General features: G+C 34.5%; 1 protein-coding gene across 2 annotated transcripts in view; it reads right to left on the reverse strand.

The window, feature by feature from the left end:
• Positions 1–5,296: 5,296 nt before the first annotated feature.
• Positions 5,297–20,599, reverse strand: part of PGGT1B (protein geranylgeranyltransferase type I subunit beta) — a 49,491-nt gene continuing 34,188 nt past the window's right edge. Inside the window, exons 7-9 of one of the 2 annotated variants that reach the window (XM_008067298.1) lie at positions 16,686–16,870; positions 11,027–11,135; positions 5,297–6,699 (exon numbers count right to left, since the gene is read on the reverse strand). In XM_008067298.1, coding sequence (XP_008065489.1) covers positions 6,518–6,699; positions 11,027–11,135; positions 16,686–16,870 — 476 coding nt within the window. In that variant the 3' untranslated portion in view covers positions 5,297–6,517. The remainder of the gene's footprint in view (positions 6,700–11,026; positions 11,136–16,685; positions 16,871–20,599) is intronic. The other variant, XM_021717213.1, reaches the window with a different exon arrangement.

The raw sequence follows: 20,599 nt of genomic DNA on the forward strand, positions 1-20,599 counted from the left end.
TGCCCAGCCTTGTCTTGAACTCCTGGGCTCAAGCAACCAGCCAATCTCAGCCTATCAATATGATTAAATGTGTGAGCCACCAGGTCTGACCTTAAATTGTGCACGTTTTGCCCAGTAATTCCTTATCTATAAATTTAGCTTAAAAACAAAACAGGCAGTAATACATTTTCAAAAATCTAACAGCAATTTTTTTCTAATCGTGAAAGGCACTGATTATGATACAATTATGCAATGTGCTATTATTCAACTATTAAAGCATCAATATTGAAAGAAAAATTTTTTTTTGAGTTGGAGTCTCACTCTGTCACCCAGACTGGAGTGCAGTGGCCGCTCCCAGCCACTTCAGCCTCAACCTGCCGGGCTCCAGCGATCCTTCCGCCTCAGCATTCCAAGTAGCTGGAACGACAGGCGCGTGCAACCATGTCCAGCTAATTTTTGATTTATTGTAGAGATGAGGTCTCGCCAAGGTGCCCAGGTGGGTCTCGAACCCGTGCACTCAGGCAATCCACTCACCTCAGCCTCCCAAAGAGCTGGGATTACAGGCTGAGCCACCGAGCCTAGCCCCTTGAAAGACATTTATAATAAATTGTAAAAAATGTACAGAATAGTGTCTCCAATTTATATATATATGCATGTACATATAACTGTGTATTTGTGTAAGGATATATATTATATTGGAATAAATAATACTTAAATATGTATTTAAGAATATCTAGAAAGTATATATTCTCTAACTGTACATATATACACATATATGTATATATGTAGAGATTAAAGGTCTGAGGGATTTATTCAACGGTGGCAGTTGTCTCTAGGAAATATAGGCTGGGGGTAGGGATAAGAAGACCATTATTATTTTTTTTAATTATAAAAATAAATGTCCATTATAAAAAGAAAAAGCTCAAAGTGAAACTTATATTCTTCAAAGTGAAACTTATATTCTTCAAAAAATATGTAAAAATCTAAATTAAGCACTAGTCTTCCTAATAGCACTTATTTAGAAGTTCATCTTCTTAGTAATTTGAGATGCTACCTTTATTGTATCTGTGCCACTGAGTCTATTTCTGGATTTTCTCTTCAGTTCTGTTGGGCTGTTTATGTGTCAATACAAAATTTTTCATTAAATCAACAATTATGAACACCTTTCAATATCTATAGTTTAATAGTTGTATGGTACTGCATTGCATAAATGTATTAAAACCGGTGCCTTACTTTTCAATTACAAAAATATTGCTGTGAGATCCTTGAAAATGTATCATTGACTACTTGAGTGTCTCTTTAAGTGAAATTTAGATATGGAATTCCTGGGGCAAAAAGCACACACATTTTAAAATTCTTATAGTTTTTGACAAGGAAGAGTTAGTATGTGTCCGGGTCTAGTGGGGCTGGTGCCCTCTCATTCTTCCTTCTCAGTTTTCATGGTTATTCTAGTATGTTCTCTTTAAAAAAATGTCATTTTTATTGGGATGACATTTATAAAAATAACCTAGAGGAAAGATATGTTTTGATGTTGAGTCTTCCTAAGACCATGGTGTATCTTTTCATCTGTTCAAGTCTACAAAAATTTTCCTCATGTAGGTTTTAAACAAGTTTTATATTACGTTTTCACGTAAAGTCCTTTTTTTGTTTTTGCTATCATAAAGGGGGTCTTCTCTTTAAGCAAGTCTTCTAACTAGGTTTGTGTATATATGAAATCTTTTAATTCCTTTTAGTAAACATTTTTATTGAACTATAATATACATACAGAAAAGTGCACAAATCTTTAAATATACAGCTGAATAAATATTCACAAGGTGAATGCACCTATGTAACCAGCACCTAGATCATGAAACAGAACATTACCAGCACCATAGAGTCCCCTTGTACCCTCTTCCATGCCAACGAATTAAAGCCAGTTGAAAGATAATGTATACAATATGGTTCCACTTATATAAAGTTCAAAAACAGACAAAATGAATTGACGGTAGGTTAAGTCACGATAGTGCTTACCTTTGGGAAGAAAGGTAGCGACTGAGAGGGGATGCTGATTTCTGATATCACACATAAACGTCACCTGTTTTGAACTGAGTGAAATCAGAGTATACACTTTTTGCATCTGGTGAAGGCTATTAATATCTGCATGCTAACTGCTACTTTACTAAGTTCTTTTACAGTTTAGTGTTTTGACAAATTCCTTTGGGTTTTCCAAATATATATTGTTATCTGCAAATAGTTTTACCTCCTTTTCAATTCACGTCTTTATTTTGTCTGACTTCACTGGCTTAAACTCCCAACACAGTGTTAAGTAGTAGAGGAGACAATGGGAATATGTCTTGTTCCTGACTTCAGTTGGAAAGACACGTTTGTTTTGACAATAAGATGCTGGCTTTTAGGCAGAGGTACAATGTTAATAAATTACGCATCAACTTCTACTTACTGAATATATTCAACATAAATGAGTGCTCAATTCTATCACATGCCTTTTCTGCAAAAATGAAGATAATCATATAATTTTTTCTTCAACTCTCAACATATTAATAGATTAATACTGAATTATCCTTGAATTGTTATAATAAACTCAACTCAGCTATGATTTATTACCTTTAGAAAGTACTGTTGAATTGTTTGCTAATATGTCACTAAAACTTTTTCATTAATATTTGTGAGATTGGTTTATAATTTTCTTTCTAGAATAATCTGTCAGTTTTTGAATCAATGCTATTATATGCACTTTACAAAATGAATTTAGTGGTTTTTCCTTTTTTTTTTTTTTTGGCACTTTGAGATTTAAGATTCTTCTTCTAGTCTCTAGAACTGTTTAAGCAAGAGTGAGATTACTTAATTGTAAAGGTTTGGTAGAAGCCCCCTTAAAACAACCTGGGTCTGATTTTTTTTTTAAGAGGTACTTTTAACTATTTGCTGCTTCTATGGTAATTGGTTTGTTTTGACTTTCTGTACTTATAGTAAATTTTGGCAATTTGTATTTCTCAAAAAAGTTAATGCTTTCAATGTATACAATTGCTCAAAGTAGTCAATTTTTAAACTTTCCTGTTTTATCATTTTGCCCTTGCATTTAAATTTTTGTATTGCTGCTTACTGTTTTTCTTAAATAGGTTAGCTGGTGGTTTGTCTATCTCACTAAACCCCCTGCCCCTCCCACACCAACCCCTGCCAACCTTCTGGATTTATTTATTGGCTGTTTTGGTTTTCTACTAGTATATTGCTTTTTGTTTTTATCTTTACTAATTCCTGTCTTCTGCTTTATTTTGGTTTGCTTTTTAGAGTTTAAGACTTGGTTGTTCAATTTTCATCTTTTCCCACTTTTATTGATAGAGGAATAAATACTATAAATTTCCTGTCTCACTGCTGCTTACATTTCTGGAAATGTTAGGTTTTCTGTCATATAGCCATGACTCTCTGGTGTGCTTTCATTGTCTGTGTAGATGATAATCTACTTTCTCTTATTTCTTATATTAATATTGAGTGAGATTCGACTGTAATTCTGTTGCTCTTTTTTTCTCACTTAAATGAAATGAGTTTTCCTGTACTTTTAGGAGGGAAATGTGGCTTCAAGGCCCTAGAGCTCCCTTTTCATTTTCAGTGATTTAAAAGATTATATGGCTGGGTGTAGTGGCTCACATCTGTAATCCCAGCACTTTGGGAGGCCAAGGGGGGAGGATTGCTTGAGCACAGGAGTTCGAGACCAGCCAGACCTCATGTCTACTCAAAAAAAAATTATATGCTTGTGTATATATATACACAAATACATACGTAAAGTGTCTATGCATTTTGGCCTTCCTTCCCAACATTTCTCTCTTTTTTTTGGTCCTACTGTGCTCATCCTGCCCAGTTTGGATTCTAATTGTAGCAGTTTCTCCTTGGTCCTGGGCCTTGTCTCATGAACTTCAAGAGGCAATTGGTATAAGGTCCAGACTGTTCTAGCACAATCATCAGACCTCATCATATGCTTGAATACTCACCTGTAAATGGGATTCTAGAACCCTTTGCAATTTCAGCTTCTGTTCTCAGATTGGCCCACTGTGCTTTGTAGTTAGAAACTGTGGGCAGAGTTGTAGTTCTCCAATTTGCAAAACTTGTCAGAAACCATCTGCCTTCCACTTCCTCCCACACAGATGCTGAAACCATGTGGGTCATTGGTTTGTCTCACTTAGTTGTATTCTGAGGTTATGGAGATACCCTGTCATCTAGTTTTATAATAGTGTCTGTGGCTATCCTTGTTGCTCTATACTCTTATGGGGAGCTTCAAAAACTACACTACTGTCATCGTCTTCCCTGAGTAAGGTTTAAATTATAACAATAATTTTATATTTATGAAAGAAACTATAATTAGGAATTTGCTGTACTTCTGGTCCCATGTAAAGTGTTTTACGTGTATTATTTAATCCTCAAACAATGCTGTCAGTTGGTTTTACCTATTTTCTTCGTCTTACCAATGGGAGGGTTAAAGTCCAAGATCACTCTATTGAACTGGCAGACCTGGGATTTAAACTCAGGTGGGGGTGGGGGACACGGTGGGGGAGGGAGTAGAGAGTGTGATGCAGATTTATTTGAGATGTTGAACTTCATATTTCCCATCTCATTGTATTATCCCAGCTAAAGAAAAAAGTGTTTATGTGAAATATTGCTTATAATTAATTTTATTAATAAATATTCTTCTTGTAAGTAACTATTTAAAAAAGTTAGGAATAGTTTTTCCACAATTCACAGTGGCCTGCTAATTTTTGGTCCATATGTTGCTATAGAATGTGAACACTCACAGTTCATAAAGTTTCACAAGAAGGTCTCCCACAAGTGTATCAATTAGGATCATACTATAATCTATCTTTTATAGTATTACATTATTTAAGGAGTTAGAAAATATTTAGTTTTATTTAATACTTTTAGATTGAAATTTTTTCTCTTTCATTTATGAATACAGTCACTATTTTTTAGAATCTAGTCACTCATGGTGATTCAGGAAAAACAATCTGGATTTCTTAGATAGACCTAAAGTCATTACAAATATGCTATTTTAACTCCAGAAGTCTAAGTGACAATCTAGTTTGAGATATAAATGTCTTGATTTTCTAGGCTTTAAATTAAGAAGCAAGTGGAATAATTCATAGAAGGATAACATCTGTTGTTAAGCTTATTCCCCCCCACCATCAGAAGATGTATTTTATTTCTAATTCATACTGATGCTTGTAGAATTAAAAATTCAATATCTGTTATCACCAAGACTAATTTAAACCCAACTCCTTTAGTGAAGAGATTTCCTTCTCCAGAACTAGACTCATATATTTGAATGACATTTAAGCAAGTGATAAATATCATTTATTGATAAATTGATTACTAATAAAAAGTTTTTATACTATCTCCTTTATAATTAGTAAGTTCACAGACGTCAGAAAACAAAACAACAAGCAAAACCAAACCGCAGTTTTTACCCTCTAAATGGTTACATTTCCCTCTCACTTGAAAATATAAAAATATAAATGACCATGTATAGAGTTGTACCACTGAATTTACTTGAGTGGTTCTGTTTTTGTATTTAATTTGAAAAAATTAGAAAATTATTAGTTTGAAATTAGAGCAGCTACCACTTACACTAAGGGAAACAAACTAAAAAAAGAAAAACATCCAAATGGCTAAAAAAAAAACCCAGTTATAAAAAGTACAATTTACAGTATCACATATCTCAGAAAAATAAAAACACTAAATGTCTTTCCTTCTAGGCAAAAGAGATTGTTTTTTCTCCAGAAAGCAAAAAAGGCAACTAATGATTTGAGAATAAAATCAAATATAACTGTATTCACCAAAGCAGTATGTAAGTAAATGACCCACACAGCACAAAACTTTCTCATTCACAATTACATACAGTTAAATTCCTTTTCTTTGTTACATAATAGTCTTCTTAAAACGATCTCCCTTTAGAAAACCATATTAGTTAAGCCTATTTATTCTTATTATGAAGTTATTAATTGCATTTGTATAGTCCATACAAGTTTAATTGGCACACTTTACTTAAGAATAAAATAAGTCACTCTTCTTTAAAAAATTATGGAATCTATCTGTTTTCAAATAATCCCAGATTCTTAATTCATTAAAGCAAATATTCTACCATCAGCAGTCAAGCTTTTAAAATGATCACTAAGTGTTCAACCTGAAGATTATCAATGCTATATGAAGTGTAAACTTGTTTTAAAGATTCATGTCCATTTCATAAGATATAATTTGTACTGAAGAATTTTAAAAAGATAACCTACATACATACAGTTAATTTGCTCAAAGAACATCTTAGAAATACAGTATAAACATTTAAGAACCACGACAGAGTTGTGGCTCAAACTTCAACAAAGATTTTCTTGAAACCCAGGACAAAGGTTATGGGCTCAAGACCATATCCCAAAGTGACATCAGTATGAGATTTGATTGTAAGACTACCTCTTAAAAAAAGAGCACACTTGGTTATACATGGCTTTTAACCTTGAGCTACAGTTGTGCTACAAATCCCCCCACCCTCCCAAACTAAAGTCAGTCATGTGGAAATATGTATATTCTCTGAGCACTGTTTAGAATCCTTAGTTTTCCAGCTTTGATGGAGATCTAAAAGGCGTTCAGAAGTCCGTGTGCTTACATTCAGAGCAGGATGAACTTTACAGATTCCACTTTCCTCCATTAGTGACAGGCCACAGATCCCAAAGTATGCATGCAAAGCATCTGAAGAGGAGGCATTTAAACAAAAATCATAATGGTCAGTATCACATGCTATATTTTAGCTACATATCTACCAGTCCATCACTACGCTAAAAAATAAATTTAGAAAAACGGTAAATATGGCTTTTAATAATATTTTCTTTCTCGAAGTCTCAAAATTTTTTTTAAAAACCACATTATCAAAATAAAATATTTTTCTCATGAAAATACCATTAACAAAGGAGAACAGTTCCCAGTTGAAGAGGTAACACTGCCAACAATGTGGTTAAAAGACAGAGAGGAAGAGAAAGCAGTCATATATAGGTAAGACTCATACTTAACGGAGTTTTCCTTTTTGCTTACTACAAAACATAGAAAAAAGTAGCTTCAACGCTGTCTTATAAATGGAAAGTTTTTTCTTAAAAATAAACACAAAACTTTGAATCTAAGTAGCAATGCTCATTCCCCCAATTTTTACCTCTGACAGTTTCTAAACCATATACAGTACTATCCTAATATTGTGTTAAATTAAAGGAGCTTAAGCAAAAATAATCCATTCTGGAATGTTGTGCTATATTTAATCCTCCTATTTAGGGTAACGTCAGTCATTTTAAAAATATCTGATCTGACAATAAAAACAAACTCACATTCTACTTGGTTATAATAATATGAGTGCTCATACCATAACAATTCTTCTGCACTGGCCTCACTAGTTTCCCATCTTTCAGTGGGCAGCAATCCTCTTCTATTAAAGTGGCCACTGAAATCACATGGCCAGTGCCCGCCTGAGAGCCTTATATAGACGTCTGAAGAGCTCAGAGCTCTGCAGTTACAGGAACACTACAAAGACAGTTTTGTAGCAGTCAAGAATTTTTTCTATTTTTGAATTGGTTAGCATTTTTGGTCTCAAGAGCTATAAAGTTCAAAACATCTTCTCAAGTCAAACTTTATCAATAAAATTAAAACGTTTTACTTACATGAGTATTATTTATTTTTCAAAATAGAAATGACAAATAGTTGTGCTTAGTGTCATCTATGAAAAAGTTATTTCACTAATGGCGACCCATGTTAATCACCTTTCAGGTCTTTTCAGAAAATGCTTAGATTTCTTCTTGGCTCACTTCCCTCTAATTTTCAAGACTACGAAGAATAAATTTGATTTTTCCTGTACTATTACATCATTCCATATAGTTATTCTAAACTTACCAAGGGTGCAAAGCAAAATGAAATTTTATTTTCTAGAAACTAGTAATTTTCTTAAGAAAAAAATGCAACAGAAAATATAATCAATGTCCATAATAATACAAAATAGAATCTGTGTAAGGCTAAAGTCTCTCTGGATAAAGTAAAAATTAAACTTATTTTTTTCTCAAAAAGATTTCTGTAAAAGTCACTTTTAAACTTCAAATTATTATTATTATTATCATTACTATTATTTTTTGAGTAGGAGTCTTACTTTGTTGCCCAAGCTGGAGTGCAGTGGCATGCTCACGACCACTGCAGCCTCAACCTGCTGGGCTCAGGAGATCCTTCTGCCTCAGCCTTCCAAGCAGCTGGAACCAAAGGTGTGGGCCACCATGCCCGGCTAATTTTTTTGATTTATTGAAAAGATGAGTAGCCCAGGCTGGTGTCGCCCCCTGGACTCAGGGAATCCACTCGCCTTCACCTCCCAAAGTGCTGGGATTACAGCTGTGAGCCACTGCACCTGGTTCAAATAATTTTTTAAAAACATTTGGCTGGACGTGGTGACTCATGCCTGTAATCCCAGCACGTTGGGAAGCTGAGGTGGGAGGATCACTTGACGCCAGGAGCTTGAGACCAGCCTGAATAACATAGTGAGGCCTTGTCCTACAAAAAATTTAAAAAGTAGCCAGGCCTGGTGGCACGCATCCGTGGTTCTAGCTACTTGGGAGTCTGAGGTAGGAGTATTGCTTGAGCCCAGGAGTTCAGGGTTACAGTAAGCTATCATAGTGCCACTGTACTCCAGCCCAGGTGGGACAGTGATATCCTGCCTCAAACAAACAAAAAGAAACCCAAACAACTTTTATCTGTAGGTGGTGATGTAGTCAAACACTTTAGATATTGAAATACATAATTACTCCATAATAACATATTATTCTTCTGAAGTTTCTTGTATAAATGTATATAAAATCTTTATGTCAAATCTGTTACTGCATTTACTAGAGCCAAGAATATGCTAATTTTAAAAAATTGTGTTAAAATGATTTTTTTAAAGGTACTAGAAACAGGTCTTTCCACATAAATTTAACTTATCATACAAACACTTTATATGCTCTCAAGTGTATACACTGAGGACACTGTTATATATCTGTGAAAAGTATGTATTACTTCCAAATAGTTAAACAAATATTAAAGTTCACAATTAATCTCTCTAGAAAAAAGCTTCAAGAACTTTTTTTAAAAAAGGCTATTGGAAATACTTAATGTATTTCAAGTATGTTTTATACAAGAAATGCTTTCTAAGACATTATTTTCCGATTCCCATTTTTTGTTAAAATAGTATCCTATACTGATTGAAAAATGGCACCAAGACCAAAATAATTTTCAGTTTTCTGAGGCACTTTTCTAGCATGTTTATAGCTTTATGTTTTAGATACCAAACATTTCAAAATATTGTTTTGCTTTAGAAATTCATTTTTGAAAACATACTTTGGCTTTTGGCTTATGACTTTGACAGCATTGTACTTTTTTAAAGGAAGCATGTTTTACATGAAAATATAGACATGTATGAATGTGAGGAAATATTCCTGCTCATTTCATGTATAAAAATATAATTTCATGAATCTCTTATTTATACTTTAATTCAAGTACACATTTATAATAGTTCTATGATAGAAGATGAGTTGAAGAGGTACTTTCTAGACTGCTAATAAAAACCATGCTTCCATTGCAATGCCACAAAAACCATCATTCCTTACATCTATTTTCATACATTTATAGCTAATTCTTTGATTACTTGCTTACAAAAAATGTCAGTGTTTTGAGTTATTTTAACAAACTCTTACACTAATTTTTATGGGGAAGCTGTAAATAGATTCATTTTGCTGGGGTGGGGGCCATAGGTTGGAGAATGATAATAGAGGTAGAAGAGGAGCCACCTTTGGGGAGGATCTTGAGGTCTTGCCACTCATAGTGTCTGAATCTATTTAATTTCTGATTTTTAGACAGTGAATGATGAGAATACAGATAGGAAGATATTCATCTAAAAAAGTTACCTGAATCTGCTGAAATTTGGAGACGAGCATGGGCAGTGAGAAACACCTCTTATTCAGGATTTGAGGTTTTTTTCAAATTTAGTGACTTCTGAGAAGAGAAAGAACTGGATCCCTTCGGGATTGAGAGCAATTTATTCTTCTTAGCTCAAGTCAAAACTAATAATCTTAATGATTTTGGATGGGCCAAATAATTCTCTACTTTGGAATGAACCCATTCAGACCATCTGCTTTACTGTCGCAAATTAAATAAAACACTGCTAAGTGACATTTCTGGGGGAAAATGCACACTCTACCAATATATTTTGATAACCCCTCTATTTCCCAAAATCCTAAATCTATCCTAGGTTTAAATAACCTACCTTTTTTTTTTTTTTTGAGTTGGAATCTCACTCTGTCGCCCGGACTGGAGTGCAGTGGCCGCTCCTGGCCACCGCAGCCTCGACTTACTGGGCTCCGGCGATCCTTCCGCCTCAGCCTTCTGAGTAGCTGGAATTACAGGCATGCGCCACCATGCCCAACTGATTTTTTTTTTGATTTATTGTAGAGATGAGGTCTCGCTGCCCAGGCAGGTCTTGAACCCACGGGCTCAGGCAATCCACTCACCTCAGCCTCCCAAAGGCGCGGGATTACAGGCTGAGCCACCGAGCTCGGCAATAACCTACCTTTTAAAAAACATATTATTTAGCTGAGCATAGTGGCTCACGCCTATAATCCCAGCACTTTGGGAGACTGAGGCAAGAGGACTGCCTGAGCCCAAGGGTTCGAGACCAGCCTTGGCAACTTGGCAAGACCTCGTCTCTACAATAAATCAAAAAATTAGACAGGCGTGGTGGCACTTGCCTGTAGTTCGAGCTGCTTGGAAGGCTCAGGCAGAAGGACTGCCTGAGCCCAGCAGGTCGAGGCTGTGGTGGCCATGAGCATGCCATTGAACTTCAGCCTGGGCGACAGAGACTCCAACTCAAATAAACAAGCAAACAGAAAAAACCAAAACATATTATTTAATATAACTTTACAACTGTGACTACATTTTCTATCATATGCCTTTTCTAATAAAGATGCTTGAAGATCAACTCAAGAAAAACAAATTGTTCTCGATTTATACAGAAAATAATTACCTGGATGACTGTCTGGCCATTTGGCAAATCCTCCTATGAGGCGATCTTGAGTTGATAAGATGTAATTTCTATTTTTCTCAAAGTTAGTATATTGGAAAATTTTCAGAAGCTGAAATGACATGACATAAAAATTTGCTGAAATAGGACTTTCATATTCACCTTTGGCTCAAATTTCAGATATGTATCATTTAGATGTGCTTTTCTCTGGCTAAGATGCTCAGGTAAGCCTCTGGAGACTTGAGCACTCAAAAATAGTCTACCACATTATCTTTTTTTATCTTCTTATTGAATCTATTCTTTTTTCTTGATCCACTCACTATTTTCTTCGTCTGAACCAGGCCCAACTAGATTCAAAAGACAACTTCTCTAATTCATTCAATATAACCAGTCATTTTAAGAAATGCAATTTTATCTACCCGTATTTTAATTCTTATGACAGAGCTATTAGTCACAAACCAGTAATAAGTGAAACTAAAAATATTTCAGAAAGGAGCAAAAGAAAGTATTAGCCACATGCTAGAGACAGTTTTGTTTGAGAGTAGTAAAAAAAACAACTATTTAATTAGGAAAGCAGGTGAGACAAATATGACCGCGACATAAAAAATAGGTAGCTTAATGGTTTAGGACATGTATTTGTCTTTTCTTTCAAAATCCCATTAAAAACAAAATAAAAATAAATAAATAAAACCTTGAAGACCAGGCTGGGGTGGGCTTCAAGTAAGAGAACTCAAGAAATTCTAAGGATACAAAGCAATTTAAAGTGTGTTAATGAATCAGAGAGACACTGAAGATGCTACTAACTGACAAAGAAGTATTATTTCTCAAAAAAAAAAAAAAAGCTGATCCTGTAAAAAAGTTATGGTATAAATAAGAAATAAATGTATTCATTTATTTTTATTTGATTAACAGAATATAAAGAGGCTCTTTAGCATTTTGATGCTAGGAACACTCCCATCAAGTGATGTATAGGTCATTACATAAAATGAAGATGTTATGATCATAACACTGTGCTTGGTTTAGCAATAAACAATAGTTAAGCTATCATAATAAGTGTTGTTTCTGGTCTTCAAATTTTAGAATCAACCTGCAGACAAAGCATGAAAGGTTTCATAATTATTACTGAATAGAATGAGTGTTACCTAACTTGACAAGTAAAGCTAAACTTCTAGCACTAGAAGGTGAAAAAGAAAGGGGGCAGAGCTAAAAATAACATTATGAGTAACAAATTGCTGGGGGAAAAAAGATTAAATCTTAACTTTTCATCGTTGTGACTCAAAAATATCTAAAGGTGATAAGAAATCAGTATATTATTTAAGGTTATTGTATGTCTATAAGAATTATAATTTTAAAAAAATGTTTAAAAGTGGTTGCCTTCAGAAAGTTGTCAAAGACTACCAAGATCATATCAGAAAGATTCGAGACAACTTGAAGGGGTGCCCACTGCCTAAAGATGGAACAATTTGAGCATTAAAGAGAAGACTATAATGGACAAAAACATATAAAATGTTAAAATCTATGAGTTCACAATGATTCTCAAAAAAAGAAAATCCTAAAACCTAAAATGTCATTGGAAAACTTGAGAGGATGCTAAGGAACCAACTTATTTTACTGAACACAATTAAAATTAAAATAACTCAGTATTAATCTGTTCATCTCTGTAACAACTATACCAGAGATTAAGGTAATTCTTTGGAAAAGGTTAATTAATAAATTTAGAAGGAATGACAGAATACCACCATTTTGCAACCCCTTACTGACACAACTCACATAATAAACAATGATCCTAATGTCTGCTAAAACATAATGCTTATTTAAAAAAAAAAAAGTTGATGGGGTTTCCATACACTAGCAATGAACAATCCAAAGGGAAATTAAGAAAGCAATTTCATTTATAGTAGCATCTAAAAGATACTTAGAAATAAATCTTACTAAGCAGGTGAAAGACTTGTATGCTGAAAACCACAAAACATTGCTGAAAGAACATAAGGACCACCTATATAAATGGAAAAACATCCTGTGCTCATGAATAGGAAGATTTAACATTGTCAAGATGTCAATACTGCCCAAAGTGATCTACAGATTCAATGCAATCTCAAACTCTAACAACATATTTTGTAGACATAGGAAAGTCACTCATCAGATTCATAACTCTTTCAAGGCACTCCAAAACAGCCAAAACAATCTAGAAAAGGAAGGTCTCACACTTCCTGACTTTAAAATTTACTACAAAGCTGCAATAATTGAAACAGCTGGTATTGGCACAAAGACAGACATAGAAAAATGGGGCTAGGCTCAGTGGCTCAGTCTGTAATCTCAGCACTTTGGGAGGCCGAGGTTAGAGGACTGCCTGAGTCCAGCAGGTTCGAGACCCACCCCGGCAATTTGGCGAGACCTCGTCTCTACAATAAATCAAAAATTAGCCGGGTGTGGTAGCGCACACCTGTAGTTCTGGCTACTTGGAAGGCTGAGGCGGAAGATCACGGTGACTGGGAGCGTGCCACTGCCCTCCAGTCTGGGTGACGGAGTGAGACTCCAACTCAAAAAGAAAAATGGAATTAAATAAAGTCCAGAAACCAACCTCACATATATGGTCAGCTGACTTTTGACAAGGATGCCAAGACCATTTGATGAGAAAGGACAGTCTTCAAAAAATGATGCTAGGAAAACTGAATATCCACATGTCAAAGTATGAAGTCTGGTCTTACCTTACGTTACATTCAAAAATTAACTCAACATTGACGATAGACCTAAACTTAAGGCCTAAAATTATCAGAAGAGAAAACACTGGGGAAAAATTTGATGACACTGAATTCAGCAATAATTTTATAGATATAACACCAAAAGCACAAGCAATAAAATAAAAACTAGATAAAATTGGACTGCATCAAAATTATATTCTCTAGGATACTACCAACAGAATGAAAAGACAGCTCAAGGAAAGGGAGCAAATATTTGCAGATCATATATCTGAGTATGGATTACTCTCCAGAATATATGAAGAACTCCTACAACTCTACAACAACACTCTACAACAAAAAAAATCTGATTAAAAAATAGGCAAAGAACTCGAATAAACCATTTATCTTAAGAAAATATACAAATGACTAATTACATAAAAATATGCTCAACATCACTAACCATTAGAAAAATGCAAACTGCCAGGCTCGGTGGCTCAGCCTGTAATCCCGCGCATTTGGGAGGCTGAGGTGAGTGGATTGCCTGAGCCCAAGGGTTCGAAACCCGCCTGGGCAGCGAGACCTCATCTCTACAATAAATAAAAGATCAGCCAGGCGTGGTAGCACATGCCTGTAATTCCAGCTACTTGGAAGGCTGAGGCAGAAGGATCGCCGGAGCCCAGCAGGTTGAGGCTGCAGTGGCCAGGAGCGGCCACTGCACTCCAGTCTGGGTGATAGAGTGACTCCAACTCAAAAAAAAAAAAGAAAAACGCAAACCAAAATGAGGTAACACTTCAAACCCATTAGAATGGTAATTATTAAAAAAGTAAACAAACAAGTGTTGGTAAGGATGTAGAGAAACTGGAACCCTGATACACTGCCAGTGGGAAAGTAAAATGTTGCAGCTGCCGTGGAAAAGTTTGGCAGTCCCCCAAATGTTAAACACAGAACTACCATACGATCCAGCAATTTCACTTCTAAGTATAAACAGTACTCTCTCCAAAATGCAAGCAGGGACTTGGAACATATATGTACAGTCATGTTCATAGCAGCATTATTCACAACAGCCAAAAGGTGGAAACAACTCAAGTAAAAGAAAAATGAATAAGCAAAATGTAACATACATAAGCTATGGAATATTATTCAGTCATAAAAAGGAATGAAATTTTGCCACGCTACAACATTAAACCCTGAAAATATTATGCTAAGTGAAATAAGCCAGAAACAGGAGGACAAATATTGTGTGACTTCATCTAAGTGAGGTATCTAGAGTAGACAAATTGATAGAGATGAAATGTAGATCAGAAGTAAGTAGGGGCTGAGAAAACAGGAGAATGGGGAGTTATTATTTAGTGATATAGGATTTATGTTGGGGGTAAAGAAAAAATTGTGTGCGGTGGTGATGATTATACAACACTGTGAATGAAATTAATGCACTGAATTGTACACTTAAGTTAAGCTGATCATCATACTATGTGTATTTTGCCAATTAAAAAAAAAAAAAAACAAAAAAAAACCCTGATGGAAATTTTATAATGGAAACATCAGTTTGACAACTCTGGAGCCCTTTGATAAAAGGAAAGACAACAGATATTATGTGCCTCTTAATATGATTCAATAAGACATATAAATTATCACTGGATCTTTAATGATAATAAGCAATTATGGCTAATTTTTATTTGTAATATTAAGGTCTTGTTTTTAAAAAAAATTTCTTTAATTTAGACACTATACTGAAGAATTTCCAAATAATATAAAAAACTGTATCTGGGATTTGCTTTAAAATAATACAGTGAATGGGGGGGAAGTAGGTAGGACTATGGATGAAGAAAGATTGGTTTTGGATTGATAACTGTTGAGACCGGTTGATGGACTATGGGGGGGTTCATACACCATTCTCTCTACTTTCAAATATTTTTGAAACTTTTTACAATTAAAACATAATAAGATGATGCATCTGAGAAACAGCACTAGAAACAAGGTTTCCTTACACACTGCCTGCATTTTAAACCATTCGTTTTCAAATTTGTTTCAACCTTATACATGAATTTTGTTTTAAGACAAAAAACTAGGATATTATACACAAGATGAACAAAGACTCCTATTAGATTCCAGAATATCAGAACAAGATGACAATTCTTGAAGATGAAAAGAAAAGTTTTAGATAAAGAAAACCTGTGGATATTTAGTAAATAAAGAACCTTATGGAGTTAGGTATATTAAAAGTTAGTAGAGATGGGGGGAAATGTATGGGCATGTCAATCAATGAGTTTCAGAAGATTTAGACAAAAAAGAAAAAAAAACTTTAAAAAACACTCATCAGGCGTGGAGTCACACCTGTAATCCCAGCACCTCTGGGAGGGTGAGGTGAAGGATCGCTTGAGGACAGCCTGGGCAATATAGTGATACCCTTTTCTCTACAAGAAAATATTTAAAAATTAGCTGGGCATAGTGGTGTGCACCTGTAGTCCCTAGCTACTTGGGAGGCTGAGGTGGGAGGATCTCTTGAGTCCAGGAGTTGAAGGCTCTTGTGAACTGTGATTGTGTCACTGTACTCCAGTCTGAGCTGCAGAGGGAGACCTTGTTTCCAAAAAATAAAACAAAGTTTGTCTTTTAAGATTAATCCCTTCTCATAAAACCTTTGCTTGTACTACTTTCAGACAGATGCCTGCTCTACATGAACTATTAGCCAGTTTCACTAATGTTTTTTATGATCTATAACTAAAAGAAAGTAGGTATATGAAAAATTCTATCTAAGTTCTAGGTCAACTTGTGTTTTATAAAAATGGAAATTTTCAAGCAGCATCAGAGATAACTGAATTCTATGGAAAACCCATACAAAAGACTACCTCTGGCAGAGCAATAGAAAAAATTTAGTAGCCTACACCTAACACTATTTAATGCACATTATGAAGATCAAGCCTTTTTTGTGCAATCTATATTAACACAGAATATAGGATTCTCATTTTTATTATTTCTCTTACCTTTAGAGTTGCTCCCACCCAAAAAGAATAGCAGGTGTCTACAGGCTTATTGGGTCTTCCATGATAACCATTTTGTTGCCTCATTATACACCACCTCTTTATTCTGTTCAATTCTTTTTCTGAAAAAACTTCTTCTAGTTTACCCATCAAACATAGTGATGCAATGCCACAAAAAGTAGATCCTCCTGTTAATCAGAATCACAGAAAGTTTTAAACTTCAAATTATCAAAACAGCACAAAATGGCTGGAGGAAAATGTGGTTAAGTAATTCTAGAAAATTTAAGTTTAAAAGACAATTATAATTTTAAAATAACCACTAAACGTATGTCTTCAATATCAATTTGATGAAACCACAGAATTTAAAATAATTTAATGCTGCAAGAATTATTTTACTTGTGACAAAAAGTAAGACTTGGAACAAGATTAAGGAACTTGTTCAAAATTACATGGTAGATGGCAGATTTGAAACTAAAATCTTAGAATACTAACTCCCTGTCCAAGACTCCATCACCTAAGTCAATTCAGGCCTTTAACAACAGAGTATTGCTTATAATTTGAGGTTCCATCAGCCTGAAGCTAAAATTTTCACATATACATACATAAACAAATTAGAAGCTGCTATGCAAGTCTGATGACTCATCAGCTTGAGAATTTTAAGGAAGAAAAGTATGAGGGGAAGAAAGAGGGATAGAGGAAACGCAAATATGAAAGTGGATATACATACAGTACAACTTTAAGATGCATCCATACTCACTGTGGTAGGCTGAATAATGCCTCTCAAAAATATCCAAGTCCTAATCTCTAGAACCTATGAATGTTACTTTATATGGAGAAAAGGACTTTGCAAAATGTGACTAAGTTAAATAATCTTGAGATGGGGGATTATCTTGTATTGGGTGGACCCCAAGTTACTCACCAGTGTCATTATAAGAGGGCAGAAGGACAAGGGAAAAGGAGGCAATTTGACTATGGAGGCAGAGAATGGAGTGCTGTGGCCAAAGGCAAGGAATGCCAGCAGCCACTAGAAGCTGGAACAGTCAAGAAACAGATTCTCCCCGGAGCTTCTGTTTGCAAGGAGTCAGCCCCGCTGATGGCTTGATTTTAGTCAAGTCTCAGTTAAGACTTAGTCACAGATTTACAGTTTTGGCTTTTAGAACTGTGAGAGAAGAAATTTTTGTTGTTTTATATCCTAACTCTGTGGTAAAATGTTACAGTAGCAGTAGGAAACTAATATACTCACAAAACAGTGAATTAAAACAGAAAAGTTAAAAAAAACCCTACATTTCTTTTAGAATAATTACTTTGCTCAGGAAATGAAAAGTCAACATATTTCCATAAAAATACAAAAACAAAAAAAACAGCTTCCACTGGCTTGTTGTCAATTCCAAACAATTTGAAAATACATATGCTTCCAATTTATTATAACTTCATCTAGTAATTTTTATTAATTTCAGCAACATAAATGGCTTATTCCTAATATCTCTCTCCTTTTTGTGTTAAAAATCTTGAATGTATTCTCTGGCAAAGGAAAGGCAGACAATGCCTCTAGAAAACTCAATCATATTAAAAGTATTACTGTCAGTAAGAACTATTTAATCTTCAAAAATTTTCCTAATTAGTTTGGGAGATCTATGTTAGTCTTGAGTGAATTAAAACAGAAAAGTTAAAAAAAAAAAAACCCTACATTTCTTTTAGAATAATTTCTTTTAAGTAATTATTAGTCTTATTTCCTCTTCAGTGATTGACTAGTTTCAATTTCTCTTTCATGGTAGCCTGGCCATGACTTTAAGTGTTATTGTATCATTAAATATAAAGCCTCTAATAGATAACATGCATTCTTTAAAACTGCAGAAAAGTAAAAAGAGGCATTAAAGTATTACTCTCCAAGCTGTCAGTTAGGATTCTTTAAAGCAAACAGACACAATTCAAAGTAAAAACACCTCTTTACTTTGTCTCATTATCTTACCTACATCAGGTAAGACCCTGGCCCCTAAGGAGTTTCTTGTTTTATACAAAATTCTAAAAAACTGGATTAAAAGTAGTATGTTAGAAAGATGTTAAATGCAGACATTAAAACAGCAAGAAAAGAAAACATGGTGATAATAAGTAAATTAAGAAATAGTATTAAAAGACGGGCACAAGAACGCAAATAGAATATCCTTTGGGGACTAAATAGGATTAGGTCAATGACCACTATATGCTTCCAAATACTTCAAGAATATTACAGTATTATATTCAAGTACAATACTAGAATTGCTTCTCATAATAACGATATTAATTCATCAAGAAAAGGCTAAATTGTGTTCATTATGCCTTAGTTGAAGATGCTACGAAAAAAACTTTAAGGATAACAGTAAGAATACTAAGTCACATACAAATAAGAGAATAAAGAAAAAGATTTTCATCTGAAATGGTTAAACGTTTGCCATCTTAAATGCTGTGCTTCGGTTATATGCAGAAGTAACATATGCAGAATATCTCAGTCATGAAAATCACAGCTGGAAGGGAACATGGAGTTTCTCTTACCCCAATTTTTCTGGGTATAATGGAGGTGTTCCTGACTTTAGTTCTATATACTATAATCTACTTGTATTTTAACATGGAATATTGTAAGTTAACTTATTGCACCCATCAGCTTTTACAGCTCAACTTTAAGCATTCTCTTAGAATTTGCATACATCAAGTTATCGAAAATAATTCATCCCTGCTGAAAAGTAAAAAATATATATATAATTTAAGGTGGTGGTCAAGAACCATGTAACTAGAGACGAAGTAGAAAACTAAATAAATAGGTACCTAAATAAGTACATCATTTTACACGTAAATACCACATGAAAAACGTGACGTAAATTCAAGGGCGTTGAATATTTAGATTTAACATTTCTCTTCTGGATTAAGAAATAGAGATATTTTTAAAAGAATCATGGAATCAAATTAATTTATCTGAACTTTTGCACTATGAATCCTGAGAGAAAAAAATAGTTTTATCTCTAGCAAAGTAGGGAAACCAAATTTTCCAAAACATATGAACATTTTACTCTACCCCTAATCTGAAAAGCTGAAATCCAAAATGTCCCAAAACCTGAAAATTTTTGAGCACCTAAACAATGCTCAAGGGAAATGCTCATTGGAGCATTTAGAACTGTGGATTTCTAGATTAGGAATGCTCAACTGGTAAATATAATGCAAATATATCCCCAAATCTGAAACACTTCTACACCCAAGAATCTCAGATAAGGTATACTCAACAAGTACCATCACAAGGGAATCAATAGGATAAAGAGAATCACCAAATCTGATGATCATGGCCTAAAAGGATACAATCTAAGCAATAGTTGGGTGAACGGCAGTTTAATTAAAAAGAGGAAAAAAACAAAAACAAACTCCCCCCGCAAACAAACAAGATATTAAATAATATTTAAATTGAGGAATTAAAGAAGAAGGGCATGAGAAGAAAAACTAAATTACTAACAAACTGTAGCCGAAGTACACATTCCAAATTCAACTTTCCAAGCGAGGAAGGCAGAGTGGGATACAGGACAACCAATTCATCAAATAGTATTCTACAGCACCACTGCAATGCACAAAGGCATACGGACATGAAGATGACAACTTACAATCTCGCAGAGATGAAAAGGTCATCAGAGATAAGTACCATAAAAATAATATGAACCATGAGTGGTAAGTATTATGGGAATATAGAAAAGGGAGAAACTGCTGAGAACTAGAAGAGAGAGAAGATGATGAAAGGTTTTACAAAGAAGGTGACAATGGAACTAGGTCTGGAAAGATGAATAAAACTGTGAAGGTTAAGAAAAGGGAAACAAGCCGGGCTCGGTGGCTCAGCCTGTAATCCCACGCCTTTGGGAGGCTGAGGTGAGTGGATTGCCTGAGCCCGCAGGTTCAAGACCCGC

This window comes from Carlito syrichta, unplaced genomic scaffold (genome assembly GCF_000164805.1).
Source record: "Carlito syrichta isolate Samal-C Ts95f unplaced genomic scaffold, Tarsius_syrichta-2.0.1 Scaffold309472, whole genome shotgun sequence".
Taxonomy (NCBI): Eukaryota; Metazoa; Chordata; class Mammalia; order Primates; family Tarsiidae; genus Carlito; species Carlito syrichta.